Source organism: Lissotriton helveticus, chromosome 2_1 (genome assembly GCF_964261635.1).
Source record: "Lissotriton helveticus chromosome 2_1, aLisHel1.1, whole genome shotgun sequence".
Taxonomy (NCBI): Eukaryota; Metazoa; Chordata; class Amphibia; order Caudata; family Salamandridae; genus Lissotriton; species Lissotriton helveticus.
This window is the reverse complement of record NC_136059.1, coordinates 1,243,660,266-1,243,676,891: the sequence shown is the minus strand read 5'-3', so window position 1 is coordinate 1,243,676,891 and position 16,626 is coordinate 1,243,660,266. Positions and strand designations below refer to the sequence as shown.

At 45.0% G+C, this 16,626-nt stretch overlaps 1 protein-coding gene across 34 annotated transcripts in view; it reads left to right on the top strand.

Moving 5' to 3' along the window:
* The window catches only part of SEC31A (SEC31 homolog A, COPII component), a 439,339-nt gene that overhangs the window by 295,841 nt on the left and 126,872 nt on the right, over nt 1–16,626 (top strand). For all 34 annotated transcript variants that reach the window (XM_078676180.1, XM_078676183.1, XM_078676179.1 and 31 more), the window contains one exon: nt 1,742–1,887. In XM_078676180.1, coding sequence (XP_078532306.1) covers nt 1,742–1,887 — 146 coding nt within the window. The remainder of the gene's footprint in view (nt 1–1,741; nt 1,888–16,626) is intronic.

Here is a 16,626-nt window from a genome sequence, read left to right as displayed (position 1 = left end):
AGATGCCCCCTGAAAAACAACCAGCCTCACGTGGGGTCCCTGACTGGTAAACACCAGCCTGTCACCACGAGACAAGTTTCTGGACCCCTGGGGTTGGAGCCTTTGCTCCCTGAGCCCAGAAACAAAGCATTTTCCTGGGAGGAGGTGTTCACCCCTCACCCAGGTCAGGAAGAGATGTGTAACAGGTGAGCTTCAAAGGCCTTCCCAGATATCGCCTTCAGCACGGAGACCCCCCCTTCCCCCAACTGCCAGTGACCCGGTAAGGTGAAATCTGACCTCAAAATGCACCCCTGCAACTGACCGCCCTGCGCCCTGGAGAAGAGGACCTGAGGTGTACCTACTTCCCGAGCCCTCCAACTTACCTGCCCAGCTGTTGGTTCCTCCCAGAAGATTCCTGGACCGAGCCTCCAGTCAAAACCCAAAAACTGTAACCTCCATTGGAAACAACATGGGCACCTTGCGCCAAATCAGCACCCTGCTCCCGGCCGCCCCTGTGCCGCTGTGGGTGCACTTTGTGTGCTAACTTGGATCCTCCCCTTGCCCTGAGCTAAACCCTAGGAGCTTTGCTCCCACATCAAAGTGGCGTGCCTGTGAGCAGCCACCAACCGGAGGCCCCCTATCTCCCTTTAGATAACATTGGGCCTCAGCACTCTGCACCCAGCTCACTGTGAGTGCCCTTTGAGTGCATCCTTGACCATGGGGGAACTCTGGTTCTCACCACAGAAATCCAACTCCCAAGACCAAATACTTAACTTAAAACTGATAACCTGGTTTTCTCCCATAGGACTGCATTGACTGCTTTTCTGTGAAAAAGTGTAGAGTTGGAAATTGTATGGGAACCTAAGAAACTGTGTTTTCAGAAAAAAACGGATTTACCTTTTATGCAGAAAATGTCCCAGTGTGATATCTAGGCATAGCACACCGAGTAAAGAAAATCTGAAAAGTAATTACAAAGTAATTGCAAAGTAACTGAAAAGTAATTTCAACTGTTTCTGAACATTTGGCTTACCTGTATCTGCATTCAACTGTATTATCAGAAAAGTACTATTTTTACTTACCTCCACCAACCAAGTCTGGCTTGATTCTAAAAATAAAATACAACAAAGAAATATTTTTTTACAAAACAATTGGTCAGAGTTCAGCCCTCGAATGTGTGAAATAATTTCTTGCCTGAATGTGTACAATAAATGCTTAACACTGCCCTATGCTAAAGCCTTACAGCTCGCCCTCACTACCTCAAATAGAGAGTAAGTTATTATCTACTTTTCCCTCTGCCTACCTTTGGGGTTCCACTGGACTCTGTGCACACTATACTTTACTTTGGTATAGTATATACAGAGCCAGCTTCTTACATTGGTGGATCAGAGGTGGGGTATTTTATTGCATCTCTTGCAACAACCATATACCCTGGACTTATACTTTAGCAAACCCTGCCATAAAGTACGGGTAAATGCTACGGGAACTAGTTAAATATTGCAAATCCATCAGTGCTTTTCTGATCTGAATATGTTGAGAGCAGACGAAAAGCATTTTTATTTTGCATTCTGGCATAATTTAAAATATTAAAACAAGAGGCAGGTCATTCTGTATTCAATTCTGATTTTATTTGTTTTTTTGAGATGGAGGCTCTTGAAATGAAAACCTTAAGCTACATATTAAACAGTGTCATACTTCACCATGTTTTGCTGCAGGGCTCCCCACTAGAAAAGTTGAATATTTTATTTTTCTTTCAAAACCTCAGATCTCCTCGGCAGTCGGCTTGAAAATGAAGGGGACAACCTTTTGCAGACTCAGGCTTGTCTGTGCTACATTTGTGCTGGCAATGTGGAAAAATTAGTTTCTTGCTGGACAAAAGCACAGGATGGGAGCACCCCATTGGCCCTTCAGGTAAGTTTCTGAAACGGGGACATTCCTGCGAATGGCCTTTTCTGGTCAAGCTGTTCATTTTGAGAGACATACGTAAATGGTCTCTTACTTGTCATGTGATACAAGGCAACATTTCCTTAAGAATTACTATGATCACAGCCACTTATGGGGGAAAATAAAAAACACACTCTCTCTCTCCATCTCTCTCTCCATCTCTCTCTCCATCTCTCTCTCCATCTCTCTCCATCTCTCTCCCTCTCTCTCTCTCTCTCTCTCGTGTTTATATGTATGTAGTGCTTACTAATCCTCGCAAGGTGTTCAATCAGACATGACAAAAATAATTAAATGTACTCATTCAAGAACGTCTGCTAATGGTAGATATTAATTCCTTTCTCTCTGGCACTTCAGCGGTTTGCTATTGCTAAAATACCATAACTTTCTCTGTGACATGCAAAATCTGCAGGCACTGCATTAAGTGTAATAGATATATATGTGTGTGTATATATATATTTATATATTTTGACCATTACTTGGCACTCTCCCTTAACTTTCATATACCATCTTACACATCTGCTTTTTATCCTGAAGTCTGTTTTTTTCAGGAGTTGAGCCTTGTGAAGCTGTGTTGTATTGTCCTTGTCCTTTTTCTGGCTATTGTGGTATATAAATAAATAATACCGGATCTAGGTTTTACTGGACATAGCAATAACAGATAGCTCAATAAATAAGAGTCAAGATTCGAGGTAGTAGGAGTTTGCAGGTTTAATACAGCATAAAGGACAGGAACAGGACAACCTGCACAGGAACAGGATGGCAGCGCTGCCGGGGGCAGGATCAGAATCGGCACAACATTTAATAACAGTCCACAAATATATATACTAAAACAGTTACATTACAATGAATTACAGTAGGCGGGCAGTGGGTGTGGTCAATAGCAGTCGCGAAAGATAAGGGTGAAAATGGGTGTAACAGGGGCGTATACATAGACATGTGATGTAAACGTAACAGAATATGTCATAAATGGGGCGGAAACATGGAGGGGGCTACCTAAGGAGCCGGGACCTCTAACCTAATGGTGCGCGCAAACTGACAATGACGTGTTACTAGGAGAAGCTGGGGGCTATGAACTCTGTGCTAGGAGCAGAGACTGAAGTCTGGAGAGTCAGGGCGACATGTACCTAAACAGTATCTAGTATCTGATGTTTAGAGAACATGTTGATATAAACTAAGAGTCAGGAGGGGAGAGGCTAACGGACTCTAAGACTGGAGCATGCATTATTCTACATGTAGTGCGTGATGAAGAATATTAAATGACCATTAAATGCAGTATTTCTCTTACATGGAGACGTAAAGGCTAGACAATGACGGAAACTATTGATGCGATTCAGTAGCTTAGGAATGCAGAGAAGGAGGGCTGGACTGATAACTAGAATCATAACATACTCTTGGCAGACTCGTAGGCAGAGCCAGGCTGAGCCGGGCACTGTGAGGCAGGAAGTAAGTGAAGGGTCGAGGATACAGGTGGGGGCTGTATCGCTCCTCAGCGAGGCTCAGGAGACAGGAGCTGAATCTGGTGTCCGGGCCCTTTTGAGGCCTAAAAACGGGGACTTTACAATGAAATAACGTGCACACTGAGAAACGTGGCAACGTAACTTTACATAGGCCTGATACTCGTAGCTTTCACGAGAACTGGAAACTGGCATACTAGTGATGGACACAACTGTAATTGCGTCTTTAATCAAACATGGGGGATACATATGCATATTTAATCATGCACACATAACATAAGATGGAGGACACGTAGGGACACAGAACATGGCAAAATTTACTTTTCCACATTCCCTCCTTGTCACTACGTTTCCATCAGGAAACATCAATATTCATGATACCATCTATCATTTCATACAGTATCATTTGCTCGTCTCGAGTTTTCTTGGAACTGGATTTAGGACGGGACTTGGGACTAGGAATACAAGATGTAGAACAAATGCCGCAAATCGCAGGGCCACATTGTAAACAGAGGCAGCAACTGAATATGATCGCTACTGCAATACCCAGAAATGACAATACTTTCCATCCCCAGGCGGAAATTATATTCCAGAACCAACCGGACCATGTCCAGGTGCCTGGATCTTGGTGTAACATATGGGCAATTTTATGGAGTCTGGTAATAGCTGAATAAACAGACGGCGCGTTATTAGGAATGAAAATGCAGCAACTAGATCCGATGACTCTACATGCCCCGCCCCTATCGGCCAGTATGACGTCAAGGACGAGACGATTCTGGAGCACGACAATTCTCATAAAGGATTGTTCTTCGGTTAAGTTACCTAGAGCAGAAGTAGTCTCAATCACTACTACTTCAAGTGTTCTGGTTAATCTACGTATCAGTTTACTATTTACAACAGTACCTAAGTAGGGGAAGACACCTTTATTGATATCTATGTATTGTTCTAGAGCAGTTTCAGTATAATCGACAATCGGGAAATTTCTCTTGTGTCTGGTATGTACTAGGAGGGAATTCCTATGATAGTCAGGTGGGGCTAGGAAAACTGGTGGCAGTAGGAAGGCAATGTAACATGTACCCTCCCAATCGAGGGGCAGACGAACATATGCGGTCTGACCACAAACAAAATAAGAATGACGTGAAGCTTTGAAAATAGATTTCCTACTGTCACTATACTTGACAATAGTAGTACAATCACTATGGCCTACATGTACGGAACCATTATTTCGGACACATAATTCACCTTTGACTGGTAGTACTGAAATAGCAGGTAAGTCTGGAGTAGAATCAGACTGAACATTCAGGACCATGAAATTCGAAGAATAATTACCTAGATTATAAACTTCATTCTCTAGATCTAACCCTGTTCTGTGGGGAAGACCTTGCTTGCCTCGGAAACATGTACTGTTCAGAAAAGACATATCTGTTGAGGATGACGTTAACGTGGACCATGCTCCACACGAACCATTATGTGAAAATGGATAAGGAAAGAGTGGCAGAACTCCCTTCGGTGTCTGGAAAGGGGGGAGTCGACCACACACCCAACAATTTGTGGCATTGTTGGTCTGGTGTGAATAATGTAACATGCGGATAAAAGAGTTATTACGCATAGCAAGACGATATGAGAGTTCATGAGGAGGCAGATCACTAAACGTGTGCTCTACTGTAACATTAGCAGACTTATTTACATGAGAAACTGAAAAACACAAATAAAATGCATAACTGGTGCAGGAAATCATAATGCTAAAATATAGCAGAAAACATAAAATAATAGTGCAACTTCTAGAGTTCTCACTAACTCTCTCTCTGTGGGGGTCTATTATATACATGTCAGAAACCGGTCTAACCGTTTCACCTAGGGGAGGACTTAGACAATCAAACTGGCTGACTTATTTTACTAGACCTTAGTTTAAGCTTATACTCCTGTTGCGGAGTTTTCTCTAACAGGGAAGGGTTCGTAGCAATGTCTTTTGCGGGACAGTCCTTAAGAATAGTACTTTGGCAGTCTTTAAGATCCTCGGAAATGTTCTTTGAAACAGGTTTCAATCCCAAAAATCTTTTCACATGTGACAGGTGGACCCAGCCCTTCCTGCCTTCCAGCTTGACGGCAGTACGGGTGGCCAGGAGGACCTGTCGGGGTTCCTTCCAGCGGGGCTCCAGCGGACTTGAACGATCAAAGTTCCTGACCAAAACCATGCATCCGGGAACGATTTCATGCGGTGCCACCTCGGTATTGTCTGGAAATGCGGCAGCAACCTGTGAACGACAAGAGTTGAGGGCAGACATCAAGGAAGCTAGGTAATCTGTCAGCATATTACTTGAAACATCGGTAATACTTCGGGGTCTAGGTGTACCCCACATGTTAGGGGGGCGGCCGAATACGACCTCATAAGGGGACAGACCTGATCTGGAATGTGCGACCATGCGCATATAAAATAAGGCAACTGGCAGAGCTACTAGCCAGTCCACACCTTTCTCTTTACATATTTTTGCAATTCGGATTTTCAGGGTCTGATTATGTCTCTCTACGAGACCGGCTGCTTCTGGATGGCGTACACAATGGAACTTCCACTGGTACCCTAACAACAGGGAAATATGTTTCATCAACTCGGATGAGAATGGCTGGCCGTTGTCTGAATACTCGACCCTAGGGAGTCCGTAGCGGGGGAAGAATTCACGAACCAACTGCTTGGCAGTGGTCGCGGCTGTGTAATCTGGGACTGGATATGCCTCTGTCCACCTGGACAAAGCGCATACCACTACAAGGACATACTTGAAACCTCGACATCGCTCCATCTGAATATAATCCATCTGGAGGACTTCAAAAGGGTGGTCAGGGGGCTGGAATCCACCTTGTTCCACCGGAACACTTTTACCTGGATTAAACTGACAACATATCATACAAGTACGGACCTTCTGCTTGGCTGCAGCTCGTAAATGCTTGTTGAACCAAATGTTCTGGATACTATCTAACATAGCTTTTTCTCCTAAATGTGCTGGACTATGTGCGGTATTGATAATGACTTGAACCATAGAATCGGGGAGAAACCATGTGGCTTTACCCTTCGTTACCCATCCCTGATCTGTCTGGACCCCTCCTTGTTCGGACCATTTCTTGATTTCATCGGGAGTAGCATGTAACTGGATATCTATGACATCTTGAGTGGGGTCCTTAACTGTCATACAGGTAGTCAGATCTGGAGTGTATGTCGGTGTCTTATTAACTGGAATGTCTGGTGTCTGTGCTGTAAGCTTGGCTGTGCGATCTGCTAGATCATTACCTTGAGAAATAGTGTCAGTAACTTTCGTATGTGCTTTGCATTTCATGATAGCAATGGATGTCGGTAAGTGTATGGCATCTAACAGAGCTTGAATAAGGAGACCATGCTGAATCTTGGTTCCATGAGAAGTCATGAAACCTCTCTCCTGCCAGAGCACTCCGAAGTCGTGTACGACTCCAAATGCGTAACGTGAATCTGTGTAAACATTAACTTTCAGGTTCTTGGCGTGTATGCAGGCTTGTGTCAGAGCAACTAGCTCTGCTGCTTGAGCAGACAGGGTGTCAATACGGTGTGTTTCTATAACTTCAGTGTCAGTAGTCACTGCATACGCGGCTACTAGTTCTCCTGTACTTGTTCTCATACATGAACCATCCACATAAAGTGTCAGGCCTGGATCTGGTAATGGAATATCTGTCAGATCTTGTCTTGGCTTAGTCATAATATTAACTACTTCCACACAGTCGTGTGTGGCAGGATTTGAATTTACTGACGGTAACAGTGTGGCAGGATTTAGAACGTTGCAGCGTCTGATTTCTATGTGTGGCTGGAACAGTGTCAGTTCATAACCTGTTAAACGTGCAATTGTCAAGTGCTGAGTCTGTGTTCGGTTTAAAAGAACTTCCACGGAGTGTGGAACTTGTACTGTCAAGGAATGTCCTAATACTATGGAATCACTTTGTCTGATAGCTAGTGCTGTGGCTGCAACTGACTTGAGGCACGCAGGCAGAGCCTGGGCTACAGGATCTAATGTGCTCGAAAAATAAGCACAGGGCTTGTATTGTCCTGCTTGATCTTGTGTGAGAACAGATAATGCTTTACCTTCGCGTTCAGTGACAAAAAGTGTAAAAGGCTTACTGTAGTTCGGTGTTGCTAGAACTGGAGCTTGGCATAGAGCTTTCTTTAACTCATTAAAACTAAATGTATGTTCAGATGTCCAAGGGAGGACAGTCGATACGGCTGCCTCCTGTGTCGTTAACTGTATCAGTGGCTTAGCTAGAAATGCATACTGAGGAATCCATTGTCTGCAGTAAGAAGTGAGGCCAATAAAAGCACGTACCTCCTTCTGGGTCTTGGGCTGAGGAAGACTCGCTATTAACTGGATACGGTCGGGTGTCAACTGCCTACCCCTCTTGGACAGTAAGTGGCCTAAATAGATCACTTGCTGGACACAGAATTGAAGCTTAGAAGGGGACACCTTGTGCCCCATCTCGGCAAGGAAATACAAGACTGTAAGGGATGCTCGCTCGCAAGCACGTTCAGAACGGGCTGTGATCAGTAGATCATCGACATACTGGAGCAGGGCAGTGTCAGTTGGCATGTGAATATTGTCTAGTTGTCTCTTAAGTGCTTGACTGTAAATACTTGGACTTTCTGTGAAACCTTGAGGAGCGCGTGTGAACATATAGCTCCTTCCATTTAAACAAAATCCGAAAAGAAACTGGCTGTCTGGATGAATGGGGACACTGAAAAACGCGTTCTTGAGGTCTATGACTGTAAAAAATGAGGCTTCAGAATCAATGGCTGTCAATAGGGAAGAGATATCTGGGACAACTGGGTACTGGGGAATAATACATTTATTAAGCTCTCGGAGATCAATCACTAATCGATATACTGGGGGTGCATTTGGATCAGTACGTTTCATGACTGGAATGATCGGAGAATTACATACATTGGAGTCAGTTTCTACAACTACTCCATGAGCCATGAGCTCGTCAATAATTTTGGATAAGGCTGCTACAGCCTCAGGTGGCAATCTGTACTGCCTGATTCGTGGTAACACTACACCTGGCTTGAGAGTCACACGATGGGGTGTGATTTGCATATAACCAACATCAGTTGGACCTTGTGCCCATAGATGCTGCGGAACATTAGACAATCTCGGATCAAAATCTCGTAATACATAGTGACCCTTGAAGTCACGTAGGAACAATCGTATTCCCTCGGGGGAGCAGCAAATAACTGCACCTAACTCTTTCAGTGTTTTAATGCCTAACAGATTTTCTGGACATGACTTCGTAAGTAACAGATCAGTAGTGCGGGACAATGGACCTACTTCTAGAGTAACTGGCTGAGATATCTCATTTACAATAGGCTTTCCTGAAAATCCAAGGGAAACATTTCTTGAGCCTGAGAGCGGAGCCCCTGGAACTTCGGCGTGACTAATGGTGGTCCTACTTGCCCCTGTATCAATCAAAAACTTTCTGTCTTTCCCTAATACTGGACTATGAACATAGGGACCCTCTTGATCTACAGGTATCTCGATGAGAGGCAAGCCTACCTCCCTCTCTAGGCTGTTTCATGAATATGACTGATACTCTGGATACTCGGACTGCGCATACTGGTACATCTGCTGTGTAACATGCTGTGTTGCAGCAATAGGCTGCGGTGCTGGAACTGTCTGTTGTGCATTCTGTGGCTGAGAAGTCTGTGAAACTTGTTCTTGTCTAGGCGGACGTGGTCTTTCTTTAGTTTTACCGGTAGCTATATTGTGTTTCAGAACTGCACACTCGTTTATAAAATGACCTGGCTGTTTACAATAATTGCAGGTCCCTTTAATGGGAGCTGCAGGATGACTGGCTTGATTCGTACCCCTCTTCTGACTGTCTTGAGGAACAGATTGTGCAACTAGTACTTTCATTTTCGTGTCTTTCATACGTTTCCTTTCGTGATCTTGTTCTTCTCTGATTCTATTCTGGTGGTATTGGAGCATCTGTAACATCTGGGACGGGGTATTAGCTTGCCAGGTACTTTCGACTTTCAAAACTCGATTCTTAACTTGTGGACTTGAATTCTCGACTAATTTAGTAACAAAAAGATGAGGGTATGACTCGCTACTTGTCTTGAGGCCACTGTTTATACTAAAACATTTCTCGAATCTAGAATAAAAATCACTAGTGTCTTCGTCTTGTTTCTGTTTACAGGCTGAGATTGCATCCCAGTCTTCCTTTTTAGTGGCTAATAATCTTGGCAAAACTTGTATTAACAGTTCTGGTAATTCTTTACATTTCTCTCCTAGACCGGTACCTGGTACTCGTATCTTGTCTTCGGCTTCGAGAACTGCCCAATCGATCTTTTTCTCTCCCACCTCCCAATCTTTTTCCTTGAGTTTTTCGTATACCCCTGCGGGCAACAGGACTTTTAACATTTTAATTATATCTGGATACGTGTATTCTCCCATACGGAGCATGTCCTTTAATTCTCGGTGGAACCCTGCTGGATCTTTATCATGACAGGGAATTAACTTTTTCATCTCTAAGAGTTCCATCTTTGTAATCGGAGTGTAAACAAACACTCGTTGCATTTCACCATCTGTTGTCCTAACTGGGTGTACTTCTCGTAACGGATTCTGTCTGTCTATGTAAAACGGTTTACTTTCTGGAGGTGAGACATGAACAAAATGCGGGTTCAAAAACATACTATATTTGTGGCGCTGTTCTAGAATGACACTAATTAAATCGGTACCTAAACCTTTCCATCTATACTGGAGTAACTCGTTCAGGACCTCGTGTAACGGACCTGGATCAGAATGTTGACCCTCATACAATGTAATGAGGTGCTGGATCATATACATACCCACCAGTCGCTGCTCGGCTGGGGGCAATTTCAGGAACATTTGTGCCACTATTTCGTCTGGAAAAGTGGTAGAATCAGTAATCCATCGGACTGCTGATCGGGCTAGTTCTTGTTCATGCATAGTACTTAATTCACTGTAACCGATTCGTGATTTCAGAATGTGATCGGTAGCTTGAAATACTTGTTCCAGAGAACCTTGTTCTGGTGCTGGATGATGTAAAACTGACTTGTGTTCTAGGCGCAAATGGCGATCTGGAAATCTAGATTTTCCTACATACGCTATTCTAGTGGGATTCTCGTCCTCTACCTCTTCAGTAGAGTCATTTTCTTTCTCGCTTACTTGTGCTGCTTTACGTTGTTCGTGTAACTTTAGTATTTCCTTACGAATTTTCTTGTACATACTCTCTATACTACTGATAGTCTTGTGTTTACCCTCGGCTATATTATCACTCCACCTTGTCAGGATTTTCATTTCGGCCGGATCTTTAGTCGGGTAATCTTGTTCTCTTATTAGACAATTAATCAGAAACTTTAATATCATGAGCTGGATCTCAGCTTTCCTTTGAGACATGGCTTCGCCAATACTTTCTGGATCATCCCCTGTACGGATGAAACGATATATTCTGTCTAGATCTCCTTTCATATCTGGTAGGGTGTCTAAATACCCGGTCACCCGTCTTACGCGGATGGAATATATTACTGTACTATCATCACCTGCAACTGGATCATAGCGGCATTCAGTGAGAGCTCGTCGGATTTCTGCAACGGACTTAAATTTGGGCGTACGCTGTAACGCACATTCATGTAACTCGGCCAACGTTCTACGTTGGTGCGGTGGCGGGGTACCAGGAGGACCTCCTCCTGCGGCCCCTAAACTGGAATCGTCGACTGATACTCTTCGTACCAGCGCGGCGGGAAATTGTAATGTAGGCTGGACCGGGGGTACCGTAGCAGGTACTGCAAGAGGTGCCCCGGTGTCTGGGGGAGCAGGAATTGCCTGATTTACAGGGACTGGCGGAACAGGATTTGCATATTCCGGGACTGTGTCGTCCAAATAGGACGAGATGAAAATATCAGCTGCGGTCGGTTTGTGACGTAGCTTAGTCGGAACTAGTGGTGGCGGAAAATTACTGGATGCCTCCGGGGTTGCTTTTGGCAAGCCCTCGGCAAGAAGAGGATACATACCCTTGATGAGGGCATGCCTCTGTCTGTCTGACTGTTCTGTTTTAACTCGTTCACCTATCTCGATTAGTTCCCTTTCCTGGGCTCGTTCCAAGGATTCTCTACTTAGTTCTGACTTTCTGATTTCTTTTTCGGTTCTTTTATGAGATTCTTTGCGCCATAACTCGATGGCATCTTTCTGTGACTGTCTGGCTTTCTTTTTCCATAATGCTTCTTCTACTCTCATGATGCACTCGGCATCCCACGTACCTGATACGGGCCATCTATACTTTTCCTCTAACTCTTTGGTATACTCTACCCATAAATCTAGATATAATATGGCACTTATGCCATGCTTCTGATACATAAAATGACCTGGACTGTCCCTAGGCGGGACAGGAACTGCTGCTTCTAGCAGACCTTTTCTAGTTTTTAACTGACGTAATTTCGAGAATAAGGGCATGACTGAACTGTAATCTAGACACAATACAATACACAATGAACACGATAATTACTTCACATTCATACCACGACATTAAAATACATGAAGAATATTTAAAATAACAGTTCGAACAGAATACTACCTGGAATACTGAAAACAGAATACATGAATTTTCTCGAGAACAGAACTGACTAGAACAGAAACTAGATGCACTGCTGAAACAGTACGAAACTTACCGGTCTCATAAAGAGACACGTCAGGACCCGCATCCACCGAAGTGGACACTTCGTTTTGGGTCTGTGTACCACCAACCCACGGACCAGAGTCAATTAGATTGACCCTGTCTAGATACTACCCCAGCAATGGTACTCACCGGGCAGCAAGAACGGAAGGCCTCGGACTGGACTGGACTGCTTCGACGCCGGACGGACGAACTTCGGACTTCTGTTACGGGTGGGCCTCCGGATACCTCGGACCTTGGACTCTCGGCTTGGGCTCTGGTCGGGACTCGCCGCGTTCCTCCACCGCCTCGTCTGGATGCTGGACCGCCACCTCCGTCTCCTCCGTGGGCCTGAGGGATACTTGAAGCAGAAATATCTGCACGTGCACGGTATGGTTCCGTCACGGCTGCAGAGGGTCAGGGGGCCGGCGTGGCTTCACCGGCGCGTGGGGAAAGGGCAAGTCCCTATTCGGGCGCCATTATGTGGTATATAAATAAATAATACCGGATCTAGGTTTTACTGGACATAGCAATAACAGATAGCTCAATAAATAAGAGTCAAGATTCGAGGTAGTAGGAGTTTGCAGGTTTAATACAGCATAAAGGACAGGAACAGGACAACCTGCACGGGAACAGGATGGCAGCGCTGCCGGGGGCAGGATCAGAATCGGCACAACATTTAATAACAGTCCACAAATATATATACTAAAACAGTTACATTACAATGAATTACAGTAGGCGGGCAGTGGGTGTGGTCAATAGCAGTCGCGAAAGATAAGGGTGAAAATGGGTGTAACAGGGGCGTATACATAGACATGTGATGTAAACGTAACAGAATATGTCATAAATGGGGCGGAAACATGGAGGGGGCTACCTAAGGAGCCGGGACCTCTAACCTAATGGTGCGCGCAAACTGACAATGACGTGTTACTAGGAGAAGCTGGGGGCTATGAACTCTGTGCTAGGAGCAGAGACTGAAGTCTGGAGAGTCAGGGCGACATGTACCTAAACAGTATCTAGTATCTGATGTTTAGAGAACATGTTGATATAAACTAAGAGTCAGGAGGGGAGAGGCTAACGGACTCTAAGACTGGAGCATGCATTATTCTACATGTAGTGCGTGATGAAGAATATTAAATGACCATTAAATGCAGTATTTCTCTTACATGGAGACGTAAAGGCTAGACAATGACGGAAAGTATTGATGCGATTCAGTAGCTTAGGAATGCAGAGAAGGAGGGCTGGACTGATAACTAGAATCATAACATACTCTTGGCAGACTCGTAGGCAGAGCCAGGCTGAGCCGGGCACTGTGAGGCAGGAAGTAAGTGAAGGGTCGAGGATACAGGTGGGGGCTGTATCGCTCCTCAGCGAGGCTCAGGAGACAGGAGCTGAATCTGGTGTCCGGGCCCTTTTGAGGCCTAAAAACGGGGACTTTACAATGAAATAACGTGCACACTGAGAAACGTGGCAACGTAACTTTACATAGGCCTGATACTCGTAGCTTTCACGAGAACTGGAAACTGGCATACTAGTGATGGACACAACTGTAATTGCGTCTTTAATCAAACATGGGGGATACATATGCATATTTAATCATGCACACATAACATAAGATGGAGGACACGTAGGGACACAGAACATGGCAAAATTTACTTTTCCACACTATCCCTGGGTGTTTTTCTCCACAGAACAGTCTTCTGAGTCCAGTGAAAGTACTACTTCTATTCTAATGTGAGATATCCAGGCTTAGCTTTAATGTCGAGGGGAGGCACCCAATCTGCACCCCTATTTCAGAAGGCTGCTATGGTCCATTCCACCTAGGCAGCAAGTGGACTGCCAGTGGTGGCTGCATAATTAGAGTCTGGAGATACAGGCCTTTTTTTTTTAACTGTATCCCTGTGGAGGGGCGGTCTACCGGCTCTTGATGGCCAAAGACCTTGCAGTCACTTGCAACAGGTAGATCTTTTACCTTCATTATATCTATGATATGCATGGCTAGACAGAGTTGTATTTTGTACCTGATAAGAGCCTGATTGAGTCCATTGCCCACATGCGCATGAGCCACTTGAGATGATGGTTCATTTGTGCAAGGTTGCTGCTGTCTATCTCTGTGTATGAGGAGAGTTAACCACTTAGACACCTGCTGCATTTCCCATGCCATTGTGATACCTACTCACCTCCTCTTCCTGCAAAAGAGCTGCACTTCTGAAAGGGACTTCTGGTTGTAGATTCCTCACTTTTTGAATCATCCCTAAGCATCAGTCTGGTTCCCGAAACATTTCAGTAGCCCCTCGGTGAGCCAGTAGATGGCCCATGCGTCTCCTCACTGATGCCGTTCCATTCCAGAAATTACATGTGAGGCCTATAAGGGCACCATCCCTGTGCACTGACATCAGTTCCTTACTGTCAGCTGATCTCTCTCTCTTTTCTCTTTTTTCCCTCAGAAATGTGTCCAAAATCCTACAGTGTGCAAGGGAATGTCACCCCTAAAGACAATAGGTGTTAACCCCTATAGGAACTGTCTCAAATATATGCATGCTCGGGCAAAGTAGAGGCACCTCTGGTCCTCTTCACCAAGGCCCAAGGCGGACGGGTGCAAGTGTGTCTGTTGGTGTTGGAAACGACTTACCGGAGCAGGTCACAGTTGAGGGGGTCTCTTTGCAGAGGCTACAGTCGACGTCGAGGAGTCTGGGAGAGGTCCGCTCACGGTGAACTCAGACTCTGGAGCACTGAGAAACCTCCCTGGAACTGGTGGGCCACTTTGACTCGAGCCGGAGGTAACTGGTGCAGAGATGAAACCGGGGAGACCGGTTTGTCAGTTCTTCAGGTCACAGAATCTTTGCTTGAAGATTGTTGTTTTTGAACAGGTCTGCTGGTCTCGGGAGATCTTGGTCTTCATTGAAAGTATGCAGTCCTCCCAGGGTTTTGGGGGTTGCTGCGCTGCAGGGCGAGTTGTCTTTGACATAGGATTGTCGAGGACTGCAGACAGGCCGGCAAGGCTGGGGCCAAGTCAGTAGTTCTTTTCAGTCTTCTCTGCTGTGGCGGCTCTGTGGTGTGCGGCTCTTCTTAGGTCATCAAGAACTGTTTCTTTGGTGCTAGGGGCTCCCCTAAATGCTCAATTTAGGGTCGTTAGGGGAGTCTAGACTAGTAGCCAATGGGCTACTGACCTTTGGGGTCACTACGCCCGCATATGACCACTTTCTGTGAGCCACAAAGACCTTTACTTGGGGTGGCTGATTAATATTAAAAAGAAATGTTTTGACCCAGCAAAAGGATGTGTTTTGTCTTATCAGTTTGGCAGGTTTAAAACTGCTTGACTTGGCTGCAGGGGCAGGTCTAGTGTCACATTTTTATTCAGTCATTGCATTGGTGGCACAAGTAAGTTCTGCAATCCCCTAGTGACATTTAACTTTTAATAGCCCTGGGTACTTCATGTATCATATACTAGGAACTTACAAGTCAGATAAATGAGCCAGTTGGCTATTAGCCAATCGTACATGTACTTTGAAGGTCAAGGTACATGCACTGGGCCTGGACAGCAGTGCTTGGTGCACTACAGAATTGAAAAACCATCAGCTCAAAAGCTTGAGGGGTGTGTGATCTTCGAAAAAGAGGTATTTTCCTAAAATCCTGATCTTTCAGCCACGGTTCTGGATTTCAGTGAGTTTGATTTAAGGCTGCTGGGACTGATGGTCTCCTGCATCCTGCTGGTGAAGCATGCCAGGTGGTATGTGTGGGCCCTGTAGGAAGCTGGGTTTCTTTTGCTTTAACTCCCCACTTTTTGCCAGATTTCTGATTCACTTTGACTTGATGTGCCCTGGAGCCCTGCCAATCAGGTTCGCAAGGCCTGTGTTCTTTTCCCAAACTGTACCTTTGTACCCCCAATTGGCACCTCTCTGGCCACATGTAAGTCCCTTGTAAAAGGTACCAAGGGCACTGTGACCAGGAAAGGCCTCTAAGGGCTGCAGCACACATTGTGCCACCCTTAGAGGTACCTTAACGCACACACATTGCCATTGCAGGCTGCGTGTTTTGGTCAGAGAAAAGAGAAGAGTCAACATGGCACACATACCTGTGTGCCATGCCTGCAGCCCACTGCCTATGGTATAGGTAAATACAAAAAGAACAATTGATGGACAAAATGCAGAACAATGTCATACATTCACCCAGTACAGCGATCTAGGCCTAAATCCATCAATTCTTTTCTCCCCATGTGTGAGAAAGTGGCTCTATATATACTGGACTAGAATGAAGTACAGTGTGTATAGAGTCCACCAACCCCAGAGGTATAACAGAGGTTAAAGTCAGAACTGACCTTACTCTCCAAAGTGGTAGCTTGGTCGAGCAGTAAGGCAGTACCAGAGGACAGTGTAAAGCATTTGTTGTACACACTCAGTCAGCAAAAGGTTTCACACACTCAAGAACTGAACTCCAGGCCAATTGTTGTTATATCCTCAGATATAGTTTTATTTTTAGAACCGACAGTTATAAAAATATACTTTTCAAGTTATGAGTACTCTCATGTAAATACTTTGCAAAGGAGCAATAAAGCGTGTGCACACAATAATTACAG